Source organism: Aricia agestis, chromosome Z (assembly GCF_905147365.1).
Source record: "Aricia agestis chromosome Z, ilAriAges1.1, whole genome shotgun sequence".
Taxonomy (NCBI): domain Eukaryota; kingdom Metazoa; phylum Arthropoda; class Insecta; order Lepidoptera; family Lycaenidae; genus Aricia; species Aricia agestis.
Window position 1 is genome coordinate 25,406,238 of NC_056428.1, and position 16,230 is coordinate 25,422,467.

The 16,230-nt window shown below is 36.2% G+C and overlaps 1 protein-coding gene across 1 annotated transcript; it reads left to right on the forward strand.

Annotated features, from left to right (window-relative positions):
* Positions 1–1,373: 1,373 nt before the first annotated feature.
* LOC121739368 (catalase) lies at positions 1,374–7,323 on the forward strand. The gene is made up of 2 exons (XM_042131809.1): positions 1,374–1,447; positions 5,684–7,323. Exons 1-2 carry the CDS (start codon positions 1,391–1,393, stop codon positions 7,148–7,150), a joined length of 1,524 nt encoding a protein of 507 aa, XP_041987743.1. The 5' UTR covers positions 1,374–1,390; the 3' UTR covers positions 7,151–7,323.
* The last annotated feature ends 8,907 nt before the right edge of the window (positions 7,324–16,230 follow it).

A 16,230-nucleotide genomic window follows, 5' to 3' on the forward strand; every position in this document is an offset into this window, starting at 1 on the left:
TACAGCCTCTAGAGTGTAAAGACCTGTGTTCAAAATAGTAAGACTTAAATAGATTAGATTTAAGATAGACTTAAGTCCGTTATTTTTGAGTTCACGTCATTAAAATAATAAACGTATTTAAGGTAAACCAATGCGCACACATACCATAAATGCCGTAATTGTCATTGCGTTTGTAACATGTTGCAGTTAAAACAACACTTCGGTGAACCATAATATGTATACACTATAATTGTAAAGCACTGCATTACTTACCATTACGCAGTAAGTGGTACTTACTGCGTTTATGAATTGCGTGGCAGTATAGCTGAATACACTGAACCACAGAATATATATTATTAGTAGTACTTACCAAACTGAACTAAGGAAAATAAATATACAAAAAAATTGTTGCTTATTAATTAGTCTCCTGTACGAATAGCTAAATATTTTATATAATAAATAACATTTCCATTTATAAGAAAAACAAGAAACGCTCTCAAATTTCTTCATACATATTCGCTCTATCAAGAAAGCGGCGAGCGTCGTAACCGCCACTGTACAAGGCGCGCTGATATTGAATGTTATTTTAATATCCTTAACGTCGATATTTGTACTGACCTGCTAAATTTTGTCATAATTTTTGTGATAGCGTCCTTAACTGATGGGAGGCATACAAGAAACGTGATTTTTTGGCATTTTTTGCTCGTAATTAATAAATAGGTACCTAATAGTAATAGGCACTTGAAATTTGTACAAAATCTTTAATTATTTTTGTACTTTAAAAATTAATCATAAAATTAAAATAAAAATTTAAGAGGGCTCCCATATAAAAAACACAATTTTTTGTCTACGTCTTTCACCCTATACTGGTACGGAACCCTTCGTGGGCGAGTCCGACTCGCACTTGTTCATTGTTGGTCTTTGAGCGTAACACATACAATAATATTATTATGACTGGTCAAAAGGGTCAAGCCATGGTCAAACGCAATAATAATTAAATATTAGGGCATGTTGGCAAAATAAATTGTCGTGGAATTACTTGTCAATTGTCAATGAAACCATTATCCAAAAAAATTTATTCAAAGAAAATACTTAATTAAAAAAGTAAATGTCATAACAAACAAAAAGCAGTCAAATTTCAAAATCAGACGTGTAGTGTGTATTCTGTGTACCAAAATTATTTTTTATTGATATCTTTCTGATTTAATTCTTATTGTATAGTAAATTTATTAATTTTGATAACTCCACGCGTTGAATAAACAAACACAAGTACAAGCCGCGATAGTTGTTGAATTAATCGGAACATATATAAAGGCGCTTGTACTGCATTTAGCAGTATTTGATACGGCACGCGTCCAGTGAGTCGCTCCGTCGTTTCTCATATTAGTTTGTATCAAGAACTTCCCACGAAATGGCGTCCAGAGATCCCGCTTCAGACCAACTTGTAAACTTCAAGAAAAGCTTGAAGGTAAGTACCTAATTTTCAACTACTTTCGCTAAGGATCTATTAGTAAGAAAGATAACTTTATAGGATACTTTCGAAAAAAGTAACGCTTGCATTTATAATATGGTCAATGTAATTATAACATCATGACAGTGCTATAAAATTTTCCTCATAACGATGATGTTTTTGTGGGACTTGTGGTTGGTGCGAAATACTTTATTTCTTGTGTGTAGGTAATTATTTTATTATTATCCTACTGTTTAACATGTAGGGTGTGTTGTTGTTTTGGACTTTGTATCTTTAAATCAGATAAGTGAAGTCTGGAACTGTATTTGCTAATAATTTCCTAACTTTGCCCTTGAGTTACTAAATAGGCTCCAAATATGTAAATGTTGTTTAAACAGAAAGTATATTGTATGGCGATACATTCTGTTGTGAAAAGTGAAACATATTATTTTCCAACCATTCCAATCATTAGATGCCTCATTTTTGACAAAAAAAATGCTGATTGCTGAGCGAACTAATTTTAATATTTTAAAGTTATTTACTGTTTAATTGTTACATATAATTAAATTATAGCTTCACTTGAATTTTATTAAGTTTCAGTGTTGTCTGGGTTAAAGTGACATAATCTTATTTTTTACCTACTATGTTTAATCACATTATGAACTTAGTTTCTGTGTAGTATGGGTGTAAATAACCGGCATCTACAGATCTACCAGAATCGGATGGCAAATTTTGATGGCAGATTTTCAAAAAATATCCTTGATCATTGGATAAATTTTTATATTTGCATGTTTCACACACAGAATAAGCTGCTATAAGGAAAATAAGGATCAAAATGTTTTATTCCAATTACCCCCGTTATTGCTAAACTCAATTTATTTTCTCACTTTTTGCCATCAGATTCTGATAGACTACTTAGATAAAAAATTTAAATTGAAGATGACTTCAATGACTACTCTGATCTGTCCTAATTTGGGTGTCCAGGTTTTTCTGACATTTAGAGAAAAGAAAGTGTGGTATCAGTTTTTATCTGAGAACTGGAAAAAATAACCTGTTTGTATAATATAATATTTAAAACAATACATGTTTTTTGGGGAGCAAGTTCATTGAATTGGTTTAAAAAGTTATTAATATACTTATAGAAATCAATAAAAATATGAAAGCCAGACAATAAGAAAAGGATTAATAATAATTGCACTTAATGGTGACATTTACAAGCTTTTTTAAAATATTTGGAACTATGGACAAGTTAAGTCAATTATGATAACTAGAGATCGCCCAATGTTCGAAATTCGACCTTACTTGCAACGACATTAGGACTGCTACCTACATTTTGTAAAAAATATTGACTTCATCATATAATTATTGTATTTACTAACAGCTTATGGACTCCGGTCTGAAATAAACATTTTTTTTTTTTTTTTTTTTTATATATAGTTTTTTTCAGTTCTTGTCTCTGGGACTCAGCTGATCTCAGACTGGCCGTTTAAGCATTGTCTAATAGTAGCTAAAATTAAATTAAAAAAAAAACAATAATCCATTTTCAATATGTCAACTTGTTGTCAACAGACTTCAACCATAAATAAAAGAGTATAATTCGTATGTATAGGCTTGTCACTCAAAAATCTGTCATTTTTCCTAGTAGTAGTGATGTAGTGTGTGTAACGTTTTATTTGTTAAAAATATATATATATGATAAAAGCATAATTTTAAAATAATATTAGCTTGATGCACTCCTTCATCATATAAACTATAACTGTGGGAAATTTCATGCACCTACGTTTCCCCATTTTTCTTAAAAAGGGTTACAAAGTTTTTCTCTCACGTATTAATATATATGATAATTTAGATTATAATAATACTTTTAAGTTTAGTAATTAATAAAGAATATGGTTATGAATAGTTATCAAAATAGTAAAAGTTTATACACCTTTACTTATTATAAAATAGTACCTTAAGAGCGGGCTGTCAAGTTTTGCTGTGTTTTCTAATAAGTATTACGATCCCGGAAGACGATTGACTTAAATGAAATTGAGATTTATTCAATCATTTTATATATATCTGATATTTGGCTAACGGAAAACACGATTCATTTATTTTGACTAGATAGTTATATTTTTCGAAATTATCAAGAACATTTTTAGGACTAACGACCTTTACTTTCGTGCCATAATGCGGAAACCGTTGTTACGCGATATTGTTCACTATTAGCTGCAGTTTAAAGCACATTGCCCGGGACCACGATTCATAGAATCATTGTATCACGATTGAATAGGGTTGCTATCACCCAAATTCCCTTCGCCGGTCAGGCACGACAAAATTCCCGGAGAATTGGCCGAAATGTGGTTATTTCCCCGGACACCACTTAAACAGTATTTACGATAACGTCTTGCCAATTTTTGCTTTTCCAACAAGAATTTATAAAAATCTGACTAACTCAAGTCCGTGCAAGAAACTGTGTGTATGCTTAGCGAGTTTTTATCTTTCGTTTATTGCCGCATGAATTAAAAGTTAAATTTCTCTCATCAAAAGTGTCTGGATTTCAAATGGACACTTTTCAAAAAACCCGGCCGGACGCATCCCGGACACCCTTCAAACTAATACAAATCCAGGGAAATCCGGACGGATGGCAACCCTACGATTGGAGGATATCGTTGTGTGTAGGCGTGGGCTAGCGTTTTGATAGTAGGCTCTTAAGGAAAGCTTTATTATTATTATTAAGCTTTTTATTATCCCTTATTACAAGTTTTTTTCATTTATTTACTTTTTTTCTTTAAATATATATTTTTAATGTTTATAAGGAACGCCTATGGCGGTGAAAGCCTCCTCCAAATTTTCCATTTTTGTCTGTCTCGAGCCCAGTCTCGTCCATAGGACTCCAGCTACTTCTGTGATATCGTCTTTCCACCTTTTGGCTGGCCTACCACTCCTTCTCCAGTTAGTCACAGCCTGTATCCATCTTTCATCTGTCGTTCTTTGAATATGGCCTGCCCATTTCCATTTCAATAATAGTATTTGTTTAACAGCGTCTCTGGCCTTTGTTTTTTCCTAATGATTGTGCTCTTAATCCTATCTTCAAGTTTAATACTTATATTCTTTATTTATTTTAATACCTCTTTGACAGGACTTTATTCTGTTATATGTGATTTTTTCAATGACCAGGTTTGACTTCCATATGTTAAGGGGCCGGGTGCCATTAAAGTTCTCATACATGCGTAATACCAAAATCATTTTCTCATACTATTTTTATATTTAACATGTTTGAGATATTTTTCTGCTTAAAATAGTAATTACCTAGGTTCCTGCGTAAAAATTTACTACTAAATATTTAAACACTAAAAAATATTTTTGAAGGTTTAAATATTTTGTAGTAAAACTATTTATTTATATATTTTTTAGTGTTTGACTACTTATATTTTTTTGTGTTTAAGTAAATATTTTGTAGTAAATTTTTACGCAGGAATCTAGGTAGTTACTATTTTAAGCTGAAAAATAACTCAAACATGTTAAATATTTTCGTATGAGAAAATGATTTTGGTATTACGTATGTATGAGGATTTCGATGGTACCCGGCCTCTTAAGCAAGGTGTTAGGCAGATGTTCATGGCTTTTAGTTTTATTGCTATTTTTCCTTAGAACAATAGGCATGATGACTATTTTTTTTATCGGTAATTAAAATACACTTAAAAAATAGAAACATCGCTGAAAGAATGACTCTGATAGCTTTAAAATTCACCAAGATATGACAATTCAAATATCTCATAAAAAAGACCTGCCCGAAACGCTCCATACAAAGTGCTACGAAAGTATGACGTCAGTCTTTCGTAGTTTGTACGCATCGGGAGACAACTTTGTTCGACAGGTATATTAAATATTGCGTTTATGAAAGTGGTTTCATAACTAAAGTTGCTTTTTAATGCATAAGTTATCGAATTGTATACAAATATTAAGAAATTTAATTGAAAAAAAATTCGACTTGAATATCCAACTTTGAAGGCGCATAACAAAAAAAAAAATACAAATGCTATCAAGCTGAAATTTTGGGAAGACTTATTTTTTACCGTGATTTCTTTATTTTATTAACAAAATTCGCTCTTTGACCTTGTCATCATCCCTATTCCTTCATTGACCAGTACTTGTTCCAAGTTATTTTTATTCTCCGTTCAATTTCTTTATCAGTACAGGAATTGAAAGAAATAATATAATAATAATAATATTCTTGATCTTTACTGAGTTTTCTTTCTTTGTTAACAGGATTCACCCGGCTACATCACAACCAAATATGGAGCGCCCGTGGGAGTCAAGACTGCAATCCAGACAGTTGGCAAGGACGGACCTTTGCTACTTCAAGACTCGGAATTCCTTGACGAAATTTCCTCCTTTGACAGGGAACGTATCCCTGAGAGAGTAGTACACGCTAAGGGAGCCGGTGCTTTTGGTTACTTTGAAGTGACCCACGATATCACTAAATACTCTGCAGCCAAGATCTTCGAATCCATTGGCAAGCAGACCCCATTGGCTGTGAGATTCTCCACTGTCGGAGGTGAGAGTGGCTCAGCTGACACCGTCCGTGACCCTCGTGGATTCGCAGTTAAGTTCTACACAGACGATGGAATCTGGGATCTCGTTGGAAACAACACCCCTATTTTCTTCATCAGGGACGCATCACTCTTTGCCAGCTTCATCCACACACAAAAGAGAAACCCGGCGACTCACTTAAAGGACGCTGACATGTTCTGGGACTTCATGACTCTGAGACCGGAGACCATGCACCAACTCATCTACACCTACGGTGACCGTGGTATTCCCGACGGCTACAGACACATGAATGGATACGGTTCTCACACATTCAAACTCGTTAACGCACAAGGAGTGTCCCACTGGGTCAAATTCCACTACAAAACTAACCAGGGCATCAAGAATTTGCCCGTTGAGAAGGCCAACGAGCTCGCCGCTTCCGACCCCGACTACTCCATCAGAGATCTATACAACGCCATTGCCAAAGGTGACTTCCCAAGCTGGACCTTCTACATCCAGGTTATGACAATGGCACAGGCGGAGACTGCGAAATTCAATCCATTCGACATGACTAAAGTCTGGCCCCACTCCGAATATCCTCTAATCCCAGTAGGTAAGATCGTCTTAAATAAGAATCCCACCAACTACTTCGCGGAAGTCGAACAAATCGCGTTCAGTCCCTCGAACATGCCCCCCGGCATCGAGGCTTCCCCCGACAAGATGTTGCAGGGCCGTCTGTTCGCGTACAGCGACACGCACCGCCACCGCCTCGGCGCCAACTACCTGCAGATCCCCGTCAACTGCCCCTTCCGCGTGACCGTCGCCAATTACCAGCGCGACGGCCCGCAGACCATCAACCACCAGAACGGATGCCCGAACTACTTCCCCAACTCGTTCTCTGGACCCCAAGAGTGCCCCAGGGCACAGCGCATGCAGCCTAGATGGAACGTATCTGGTGACGTGGGCAGGTACGACAACGGCCAGACGGAGGACAACTTCTCCCAGGCCACCATTCTCTACCAGAAGGTGTTCAGCGATGCTGAGAAGGAGCGCCTAGTGCAGAACCTCGTAGGCCACCTGAAGGACGCGGCCGGTTTCATCCAGGAGCGTGGCATCAAGCTGTTCGCTCAGATCCACCCCGACCTCGGCAGCAAGGTCGCCGCTGGACTCGCCCCCTACAAGAAGTACCACGCTAACTTGTAATTTTAGTAAACTTAAGAGCTGACTCGGGTGCTATTATGTACGCCGTATTGCCTTAAACCTTAAAGGGAAAGTTATGGTCGTAACTTGTACACGTTAATAAGACTGCGGGGTGTTCTATTACGTTTATTATATCAATTACACACTCTATCAATTATTATTATTATTTACAATGTAAAATGGAAAATTTTATGAGATATATTAAAAATTGTTATTATTATAATAAATAATTTAAAAACATGTTTGTTTTTCATTTTGACATCGAGGAGTAATGGGCGCGTCATGACGTCATATCGCAAAAACAACCCTTGAAGAGCAATGAGCAATGTCATGCATAAATTATGCAGTGTCGCATCTTAAAAATCTACATCGATCGAATCTACTCGAGAAATCTATCTACGAGTATTAAATGCGGTCCGCATTGCAGGGGGCTTGGCCCTATGACCTGAAGTTTGAGTTTGATGTAAATATTAAGTACATGCTAATACATTATGTTTCACCACATTCTGATAAAGTGCCTAATAGGCTATTCACAACTTTTTGACAGATTCTCCATACTTGATCTGTCAAGTTAATTGGTGGATAGCCTTATCAGGAAGTGGTGAAACAGGCCCTTAATATTGTATTAATGTGGTGATTTCCTAATTGATTTTTAACGACTTTAGTTTTGACAAAACTTACAGTTGCTAATATTCGAATATGAGGAAGACTGATGTGAAACAATCTATGCATACAATCAGTGGCGTAACTATGACATCCGGGGCCCGTGGCAAACTGATGGGGCCCTAGCAGGAAAAATCTGAAAAATCTGTCAAAAAAAAAATTCTGGGCTCACGGCCTCTTGGGCCGAGGGCCGGGGCCCTTTTAGGTCAGGGGCATGTGGCATTTTGCCAGCCCTGCCACCCTATAGTTACGCCACTGCATACAATTACTTAGTACTTACCTATCTTATTATTTTATCAGGTATTTACAGTACATAATTCACAAATTAGGTATGTTGATAGCGATCGAAGTTATTACTTCACTATCATCTTTATCTCATGGTCCAAGGACGATGATAATGGGATTTGCGTGTTGTTTACTATTTAAATATTAAGAGCCCACATGACAATTATTATTAAGGGCAGCTCTGGATTTATGTATTCTCCTTTTTCTTACTGACTTAATGGGTTCTCGATCATAAATCAATTTCTGCGCTATAAGTTGCGGGCAACTACACAGTATTTCATATTATGTTCCAACTTCCATACTTCCATGATAAGCATTCGCATGCTCTACTTACCTAGATAAACCCTCAGGTATCGAAATGTACTTGATCACCTTGTCATTGTAACGACCGGTTTATTCGGTGCAAAATAAAAACTCTTTAGCTTTCACGACTCCGTGACAACTTTGGTGGCAGTTGCAAAACATAGGGATACCATGTTGGTGCAATAGGTAAAAATTCTGGTTAGTAGGTATATTATATTACGTAAGATAAAAGGATAATCTTCGAGTCTAGACTCTAGAGGACTCTAAACAGTCTCGAGGCTAGATTGGATGAAGAACTTGTAAGCCCAAACCATTGAAGGTTCAACCAAGTGGTCGGTCGATACCTAATCTAAAAATTGGCCAAGTGAGTGTCCGGCCACGCGCAATATAGGGTCCCGTAGTACCGTTAGTTTTTGCAAATTGTTGTATGGTCAATGAACATATATTTATAACGTGTTTTAACTTTTACACTACTAACAACATCATCTCAGTTACTTTCAAAGGAATTTGAACGAAAAGTTCCTTTATACTTCGCCGAATATATTTTTTTAGTTGATCGACTATTACTCAATAACTTATGAAGTCTTCATAAGACGTTATAGTTTTCCTTTTAAATTCAGCATATTTCCTACTCCCGTGAATTTTTTCACATTTCATGTACTTAACCGTTTAGCTGATAGAAGGGGGGGGGGGACACCCTAACGATTTTTTCCACTTTAAAACTTAATATTTCGCAAATGGATCCCTAATGATCTATGAATAGTCATAATATTTAAAAAAAAACCTATTCAGCGACACCCCACACGCTGGGGGTGGGGTGGGCGCGAAAAAAAAAATTCATCCCCGCTTAATGTGTAGGGCAGGGTGGCAGGTAGATACCTACATACCATTTTTTTTAAGTTATTATGTTCCATTTTGTCGGCATCATTAATATATTGTGTATTCATGCCATATTACAGCTTTGCAGGTCCTAATGGTCCTATACATGGGCGTACCCAGGTTCTGGGCCAGGGGGGGGGGGGGGGGGGGGGGGCAAATCAGATTTTTTATAAGCTAGGTGTTTATAAAGAATAAAAAATTAATAATTTTTAGTTGTATTGCAAACAAATGGCAAAAATTCGTTATTTTTATAGATGAAAGTACTAGATAATATACTTAGTAGGAACGTCAATGATCCAGGAGAGGGAGGGGGGGGGCAGCTGCCAGACAGACAGATGGACGGACGGACAGACCGAAACTATGTTGACTATGGAACCCTAAAAATGCGTAAGTACCTACATTTTTTAACCCCCGACAAAAAAGAGGGGTGTTATAAGTTTGACGTGTCTGTCTGTCTGTTTGTCTGTGTGTGTATCTGTCCGTGGCATCGTAGCATCCAAACGGGTGGACCGATTTTGATCTAGTTTTTTTTGTTTGAAAGCTGACATGATCGAGAGTGTTCTTAGCTATAATTCATCATCATCAGCCTCCTTACTGCTGGACAATCAGGGTTTATCTGGTTCATAAAAGGCCGTTAGCAACTTGTAGTCGTTTGATGGGTTTTATATTTCATTCTAGTTCGTGACATTTGTGAATATACAATAAACGTATTACGTATACACATAATAATGGAAAGTTGACCTGGTGCTGCAGCATAACCTGGTAATGAATAGGATATCCAACTCCTCGCCAACTTACAGCAGAGGTTTCGTGTTTGGGCTCATTTTAATAGCGACAACCAGTAAGAAGTAGATAAATAGTAAATATTTTCACGCTGCTGCTGCAGCATCACCTAGATTCTATAGGAACCGAGCTTCGTATGAACCCAAAGTTCATGTTTGGCCTCATCGAAAAGGCCTCATCGAATAGATGGTAATCATGAGACTATGATTCTGTTGATAGGAATTATTCTGCACTTTAACCAACACAAGTTTAAAAAGTATGAAATAAAATTAAATTAAGAAATTTAAAAAAACCCCCGCCAAACAACTTTAAAAAGTAATGAAATAATGTTTACTGCCTTTAAGTTCAAATAATTCCTAACTTGTGTAAAATAATATTTTAGTTCATAATTGTTGTCAAGGTGTGTCGGGGGACCGCTAATGTAGATGTTTAATTTCATATAACATTATAGTTTAAGGATCAATTCACAGCGAACTGAATCGAGATAATCAGCGACTTGGCGGTTGTAGGTTGCAGTTTACTTGGCGGTCCCCCGACACACCGTGACAACAATTATGGACTAAAATATTACTTTACACAAGTTAGGAATTATTTGAACTTAAAGGCAGTAACTATTATTTCATTACTTTTTAAAGTTGTTTGGCGGGGGTTTTTTTAAATTTCTTATCTGCTAAGTGATGCCATAGTAAAAGGAGGGGGTGATGCCTTCTAAAGGAGTGAGCACACTGAAACGGGCCGTGCAGGGGCTCATCGCCAAAATCCGCCTCCATATAATTTGTATGGAATCGGATGCGCGTATCGCACACTGTGTCGGGGCGCAGCGGATTTCCGCTTTCATACAAATTGTATTTATTTTAAAGCGGATTTCTGCGATGAGCCCCGGCACGCTGAGCCCCGGCACGGCCCGTCTCAATGTGCTCACTCCTTAAATGGGCGTTACGTCGATGCGCATCATAATCGAAATCAAAAAAAAAAATAACTAACTAGGTATACCTAGAAACAATAGGTACAATAGCCACAAAAACCAGTTCAGCTTCGTTATTTTATTAATTACAATTAGACATTTTAACAAAGATTTAAATTATGATTTATGAATTATGATTGATAAGATAGTAAATAGTCTTTTGTTTTAACACGATTCATCGATTAATTTAACTCTAATTTGCATTTAGCGTGATGTAAGTAGGCGTTGAGGTTAGTGTTCCTATGTAGTCAGTGTTAAGTTCTACTGTAATCACAATATTCTTATTGTTATTTTAGCCTCAAAAGGGCATTGCTCTATCCGATAGGCGTGGCCGCAAATCAGGCCACTGTTTTGTTCCAATTACTATATTACCTACTAATATAATTATATTAAATGTAATGTTTCCACTCGAAACATGTAAATTTGCGCATGACGTAGATACGGATATGTAATGGTTTTCAATTTTGATAAAGTTAGCTACAGCTGGTTAATGGTTGCCAGCGCTATGCTGGATGATGAATCAGCATTGTAATTAATATGTACTATCAGAGAAGTTGATTCCTAGGGAGGGAGGGACCTTCGTCGGCTCTTTGAAAGAACCACCAAGGCCGCGGGGGCCTTAGCCTCGCTGCTCCCGAATCTTGGGGGCCCAAACTTGGCATGTCGGCGTCTGTACATGGGTGTTATTCGTTCCATGTCCATGTATGGCGCGCCGATTTGGGCAGGGAGACTGTCGACCAGCAACAGGCTCGTTCTGGGACGCCTTCAGCGAGTGATGGCGGAGCGTGCGGTGCGCGGGTATCGCACTATCTCCCGAGATGCGGCTTGCCTACTTGCTGGTAGCGTCCCATGGGACATTGACGCAAGGGCCCTTGCCGACGTTTATTGACGTTGCGCAGCAGTCCGCGAGGGGGCAGCAACCCCCTACCGGACGCCGTGCGTCGGTGGAGGGCAGAGTCTAGTGAGAGGTCGTTAGACCTCTGGGCGGAGCGGTTACAAGAACCGCTGGTAAGCGTCGCCCTGATAGAGACAATCCGGCCACTATTTAAAGAGTGGGTGAACCGGAAACACGGGGCACTCTCCTTCCATCTGATTTATAATTTGTAAATAATAAACTAGTAAGTGCCAATTTAACTGAGTAAACTGATATTCTATTTTTTATTTTATTATAGTAATTGAATATTGACAGATTGTTAAGTCTCGCGACAAGCTTTTATTATACTTAATGCAAATTGTATACTTACTTAATATATTGAGGTTATAACTAAATAGTTAGAATTTTTAAGGGGTTTATTTTTTCTTTTTAGAGTACTTATTTAAATAAAAGCTTTTTTTCAAAAAGTTTTTTGCCTATAAGTAAATTATTTTTTGTTTTTTAGTTAAATTTCTGACTAGATTTCTTAAGTCTGCTTCATTGTAGTTTGTTTTGTTTCAAGAATTTGTTAAAATCTGATAAACTTGATTTAAGTCTTTAAGAAATCGTACTTAATTTTACGACTAAAAAATTAAATATCACTTTACAAAAATGACCGGATTCAACCGTTCATTTTCTAATGCCCGGCTGGTTTTGACTTGACTTAACACGACACGACACGAGACGACACGACACGACACGACACGACACGACACGACACGACACGGCACGACTGGATACGACATGACTTTTCAATTTACTCTCAATGAGCCTTTTTGTTTGATACCCATATTGCAGAAGTGCATTAAAAATAACTATACCTCTATCTTGAATGAGCCGCCATATTGGATGTAGTATGACATAACATTCGTTTTCGAGTTACTCTCAAAAAGCCCTTTCATTTAATATCCATATTGTAGAACTGCATAGAAAATAACTATTTCGCCATCTTGGATTGTCGGCCATATTGGATTTAGAGTGATGACACATACAATATCATGCATTGTCATCCAAACTAAACATGAATGCAAAATTTCAGCTCGATCGGTTAAATATATCTACTTCAAAATTGAGTTCCAAAATTTCACCCGAACATACATACTTACATACATACAGAGCAAGTTAAATAAAAGCTTTTAAAATTGGAATCGTTTCGGCGTTAGCACTCAAACGAGTAAGCTGTAAGCATTTAGTTCCATGTAAGCATCAACGTAAAACCGCCTACAATAAAACTCCTTGCTTTAAAAGGGATAGTCCCAGGGACAGGAGTCAAGGGTTTTCGTAAAAACTGGACTTGAATCATCAAGCGGAGGCTAAAATAAAAATAAACACATTTATCTAAAACCGGTCAAGCAAACTTGTCTGTAAAATATTTGTTTTTATGGCTAACCATCTTAGGTACATATTATAAAATAAGAATGGTAGTCTATGTATAATGTACATCATGGAATAATTGATGTCTATTAATAATATCACTCTCAGAGTGGTGGTGGCAAGAAAAGGGAGGTCCGGCGGCGGGAATCGTGAGCCGACACTTTTTGGGGAACGGCCCAAGTAGCACACTTCCGACGCCTTAAATCTATTTATACTTTAGGAGTACTAATCATGGCTTTTTTATAGACAAAATAGACATTGGCATTCTATACATGGTTTTGAATAAGAACTAAGTTTCTAATAGAAAAAAATATCTAGTGTTCCTTGCTTTAAAACCTTTATTAGTTCATTACACTGAGTTAAGAGCAAATTGATTTGTTATGGACTATACTTCTCTGTTACAAGCGCTGCTGTAGTTCAATTACTCTATAGACTTATTATCACAAATACTTTTTAAGAATTAAAATTATTTGTAGATCAATTACTCTAAAAGTAATCAAAAAGGTTTTTAGATGGATTTGTTAGGCACTTTTTGAAGTAGGTATATACTTAATGGAATCATAACACTAGATACTCAATAGTGTATACTCTAGTGAAAGTCCTGTTTCCTCCAATGACGAAATACTCAAACCAGATATTATGTTACTACCGCGCGCGTTGTGAAGCTTCATATACGGCCCAATTGGGCCGTCTGTTGTTTAGTCTGCATCGAGCGCAGTCACGAATGTGCCGCGTCTTGTCTTACCCAAGTAAATTGAAAATGACGTCGTGCGTCATGCGTGTATCGAAAATGTACCAATAATTATGACTCGAAAGTAAACAAAACACATGGAATCTCTTACCACATGTCTTGATTGCAATAAATACCTCGATTATTTACATTTTCAATTAATTTTTCGAACAATCTGGAAAAAAACGAATTTTCGTCATAGCTCAGGCGAAGAAAGAGACAGCGATACGATTCGACGTTTAAAAATAGAACTGTCTCTTTTACGTAAATGGTTTTTCGTATCTTTTGTTTCACTCATCTGTCAAATTTGTCAATGTCTGCAATTTTGAATTTGAAAATTGTTCGGAAGAGATTGAAGCCGGAAAATAGTATGGACGTAACATATCTGTATAACTACAATATCATTGGTTTCCTCCTTCATTAGGGAACTTAGGCTTTTAACATTTTATTATTAAGAGTATTAAGTATATAAAGGACAGCGTTCTGCAAGCTTGAAGAAAGCAGGAGATATATAATATTAGAAAGACGAAAGGAGGCTTTCGGAGAAAAGTGAAAAAGTATAAAAATCGTCCAAGTGCAAGTAAGATTCTCGCACGAAGGGTTCCGTACCATTATACAATATACATAGAGAAAAAAAATAGGCCAAAAATTGTGATTTTTCTTTTGTATCGGAGCACCCCTTTATTTTTATTTTATTTTAATTTTAGTAGAATTTTAGTATCAATTATTAAAGTTGTTAAAGTAATATTTGAGGATTTTGTAGAAAATTTAAGTGCCTACGTGTTGCCATTATGGACTACGAGACAAAAAGGCCAAAAAAATCATGTTTGTTATATGGGTAAACTTAAATATAAATATTAATTTTACTTTGTTTTCAGTAAGTAAGTATTTGTTGTTATAGCGGCAACAGAAATACACAATCTGTGAAAATTTTAGAAGTCTAGCTATAGCGGCTCTTGAATTACAGCCTGGAGACAGACAGACGGACAGACAACGAAGTCTTAGTAATAGGGTCCCGTTTTTACCCCTTGGGTACGGAACCCTAAAAAGGTGCCGCTAGACTGTCACATCAACTTTCTTTGCCCTCAAAGTCATCAGTCATCTATTCAGCAACAAATCGACAATTATTTTCATCAAGCTGCGAAGAAGAATCACCATTCACCGTCTTAAAAATCGATTCTTGATGAAAACCATTATGAACTACAAACTGATAATGATAGTGAAGATTCTGGCGATGAAGAGGTGCCTATAATTTGCTTGCTTTAAAAATAATAAGCAACTACCTAATAATTTTATACAGACAATATTTTTGATAATATGACAATAAGTAATATAAAACTAATAAAAGGCCACCAGAAATGTTGGTTCTCTATGGTATTGCACTGAAAAATAAACAAAACTCGAACAGAACACCTTCTTCTTACGCCAGTCCAACGCCAGTCTGATAATACTCTGGTAGATAATTACGAGAAAAAATCGTTTACAACCATTTCTTTCTATAGATTACGATAGGATGGTCTTAAGAACAATAATTATACTATTGAAAGATTAATTTTTCTGGTGGAAGTGCAAGTTGACTTGCCATGCTCTTAAAATTACCTTTAGCTCAATTTTAGGAGTAAAATCTTTGAATCAAAACTTACTTAGGTATAGATGAAAAAATGTGCACCAATAATATTTTGTATAAAAAAAATATCATTTAAATTTACGAATATAAAAGGCCCATAAGTTTTTTAAAACTATTTCATCAACTTTTACGATAAAATAAATTCGGCACGGAATTTGAGCCCTTCGTTCACGCGAAACATAAAAAATAAATTATACATATTTGATTTCATTTCGCCATTAAATCTTTAACTTAAAATATAGTTTTATATATATATATATATATACCTACATATATATATATATATATATATATATATATATATATATATATATATATATATATATATATATATATATATATATATATATATATATATTTAAATCGCCGAAGACTTGTTGCGTCTTTTCAAAGTCGAACCCTATGGCGTCTACCATTTCCAATGACTTTTTAATTGTTATTCGTGCGAATATAGTTACATTGCTGTCATGTGAATTCTATTGTCGACGAGAAATTTTGTTTACGTACGAAAATTAGATATTCAATTTGAAATAATTCTCGCTGGTTTGTTGCTTCCGTTCTC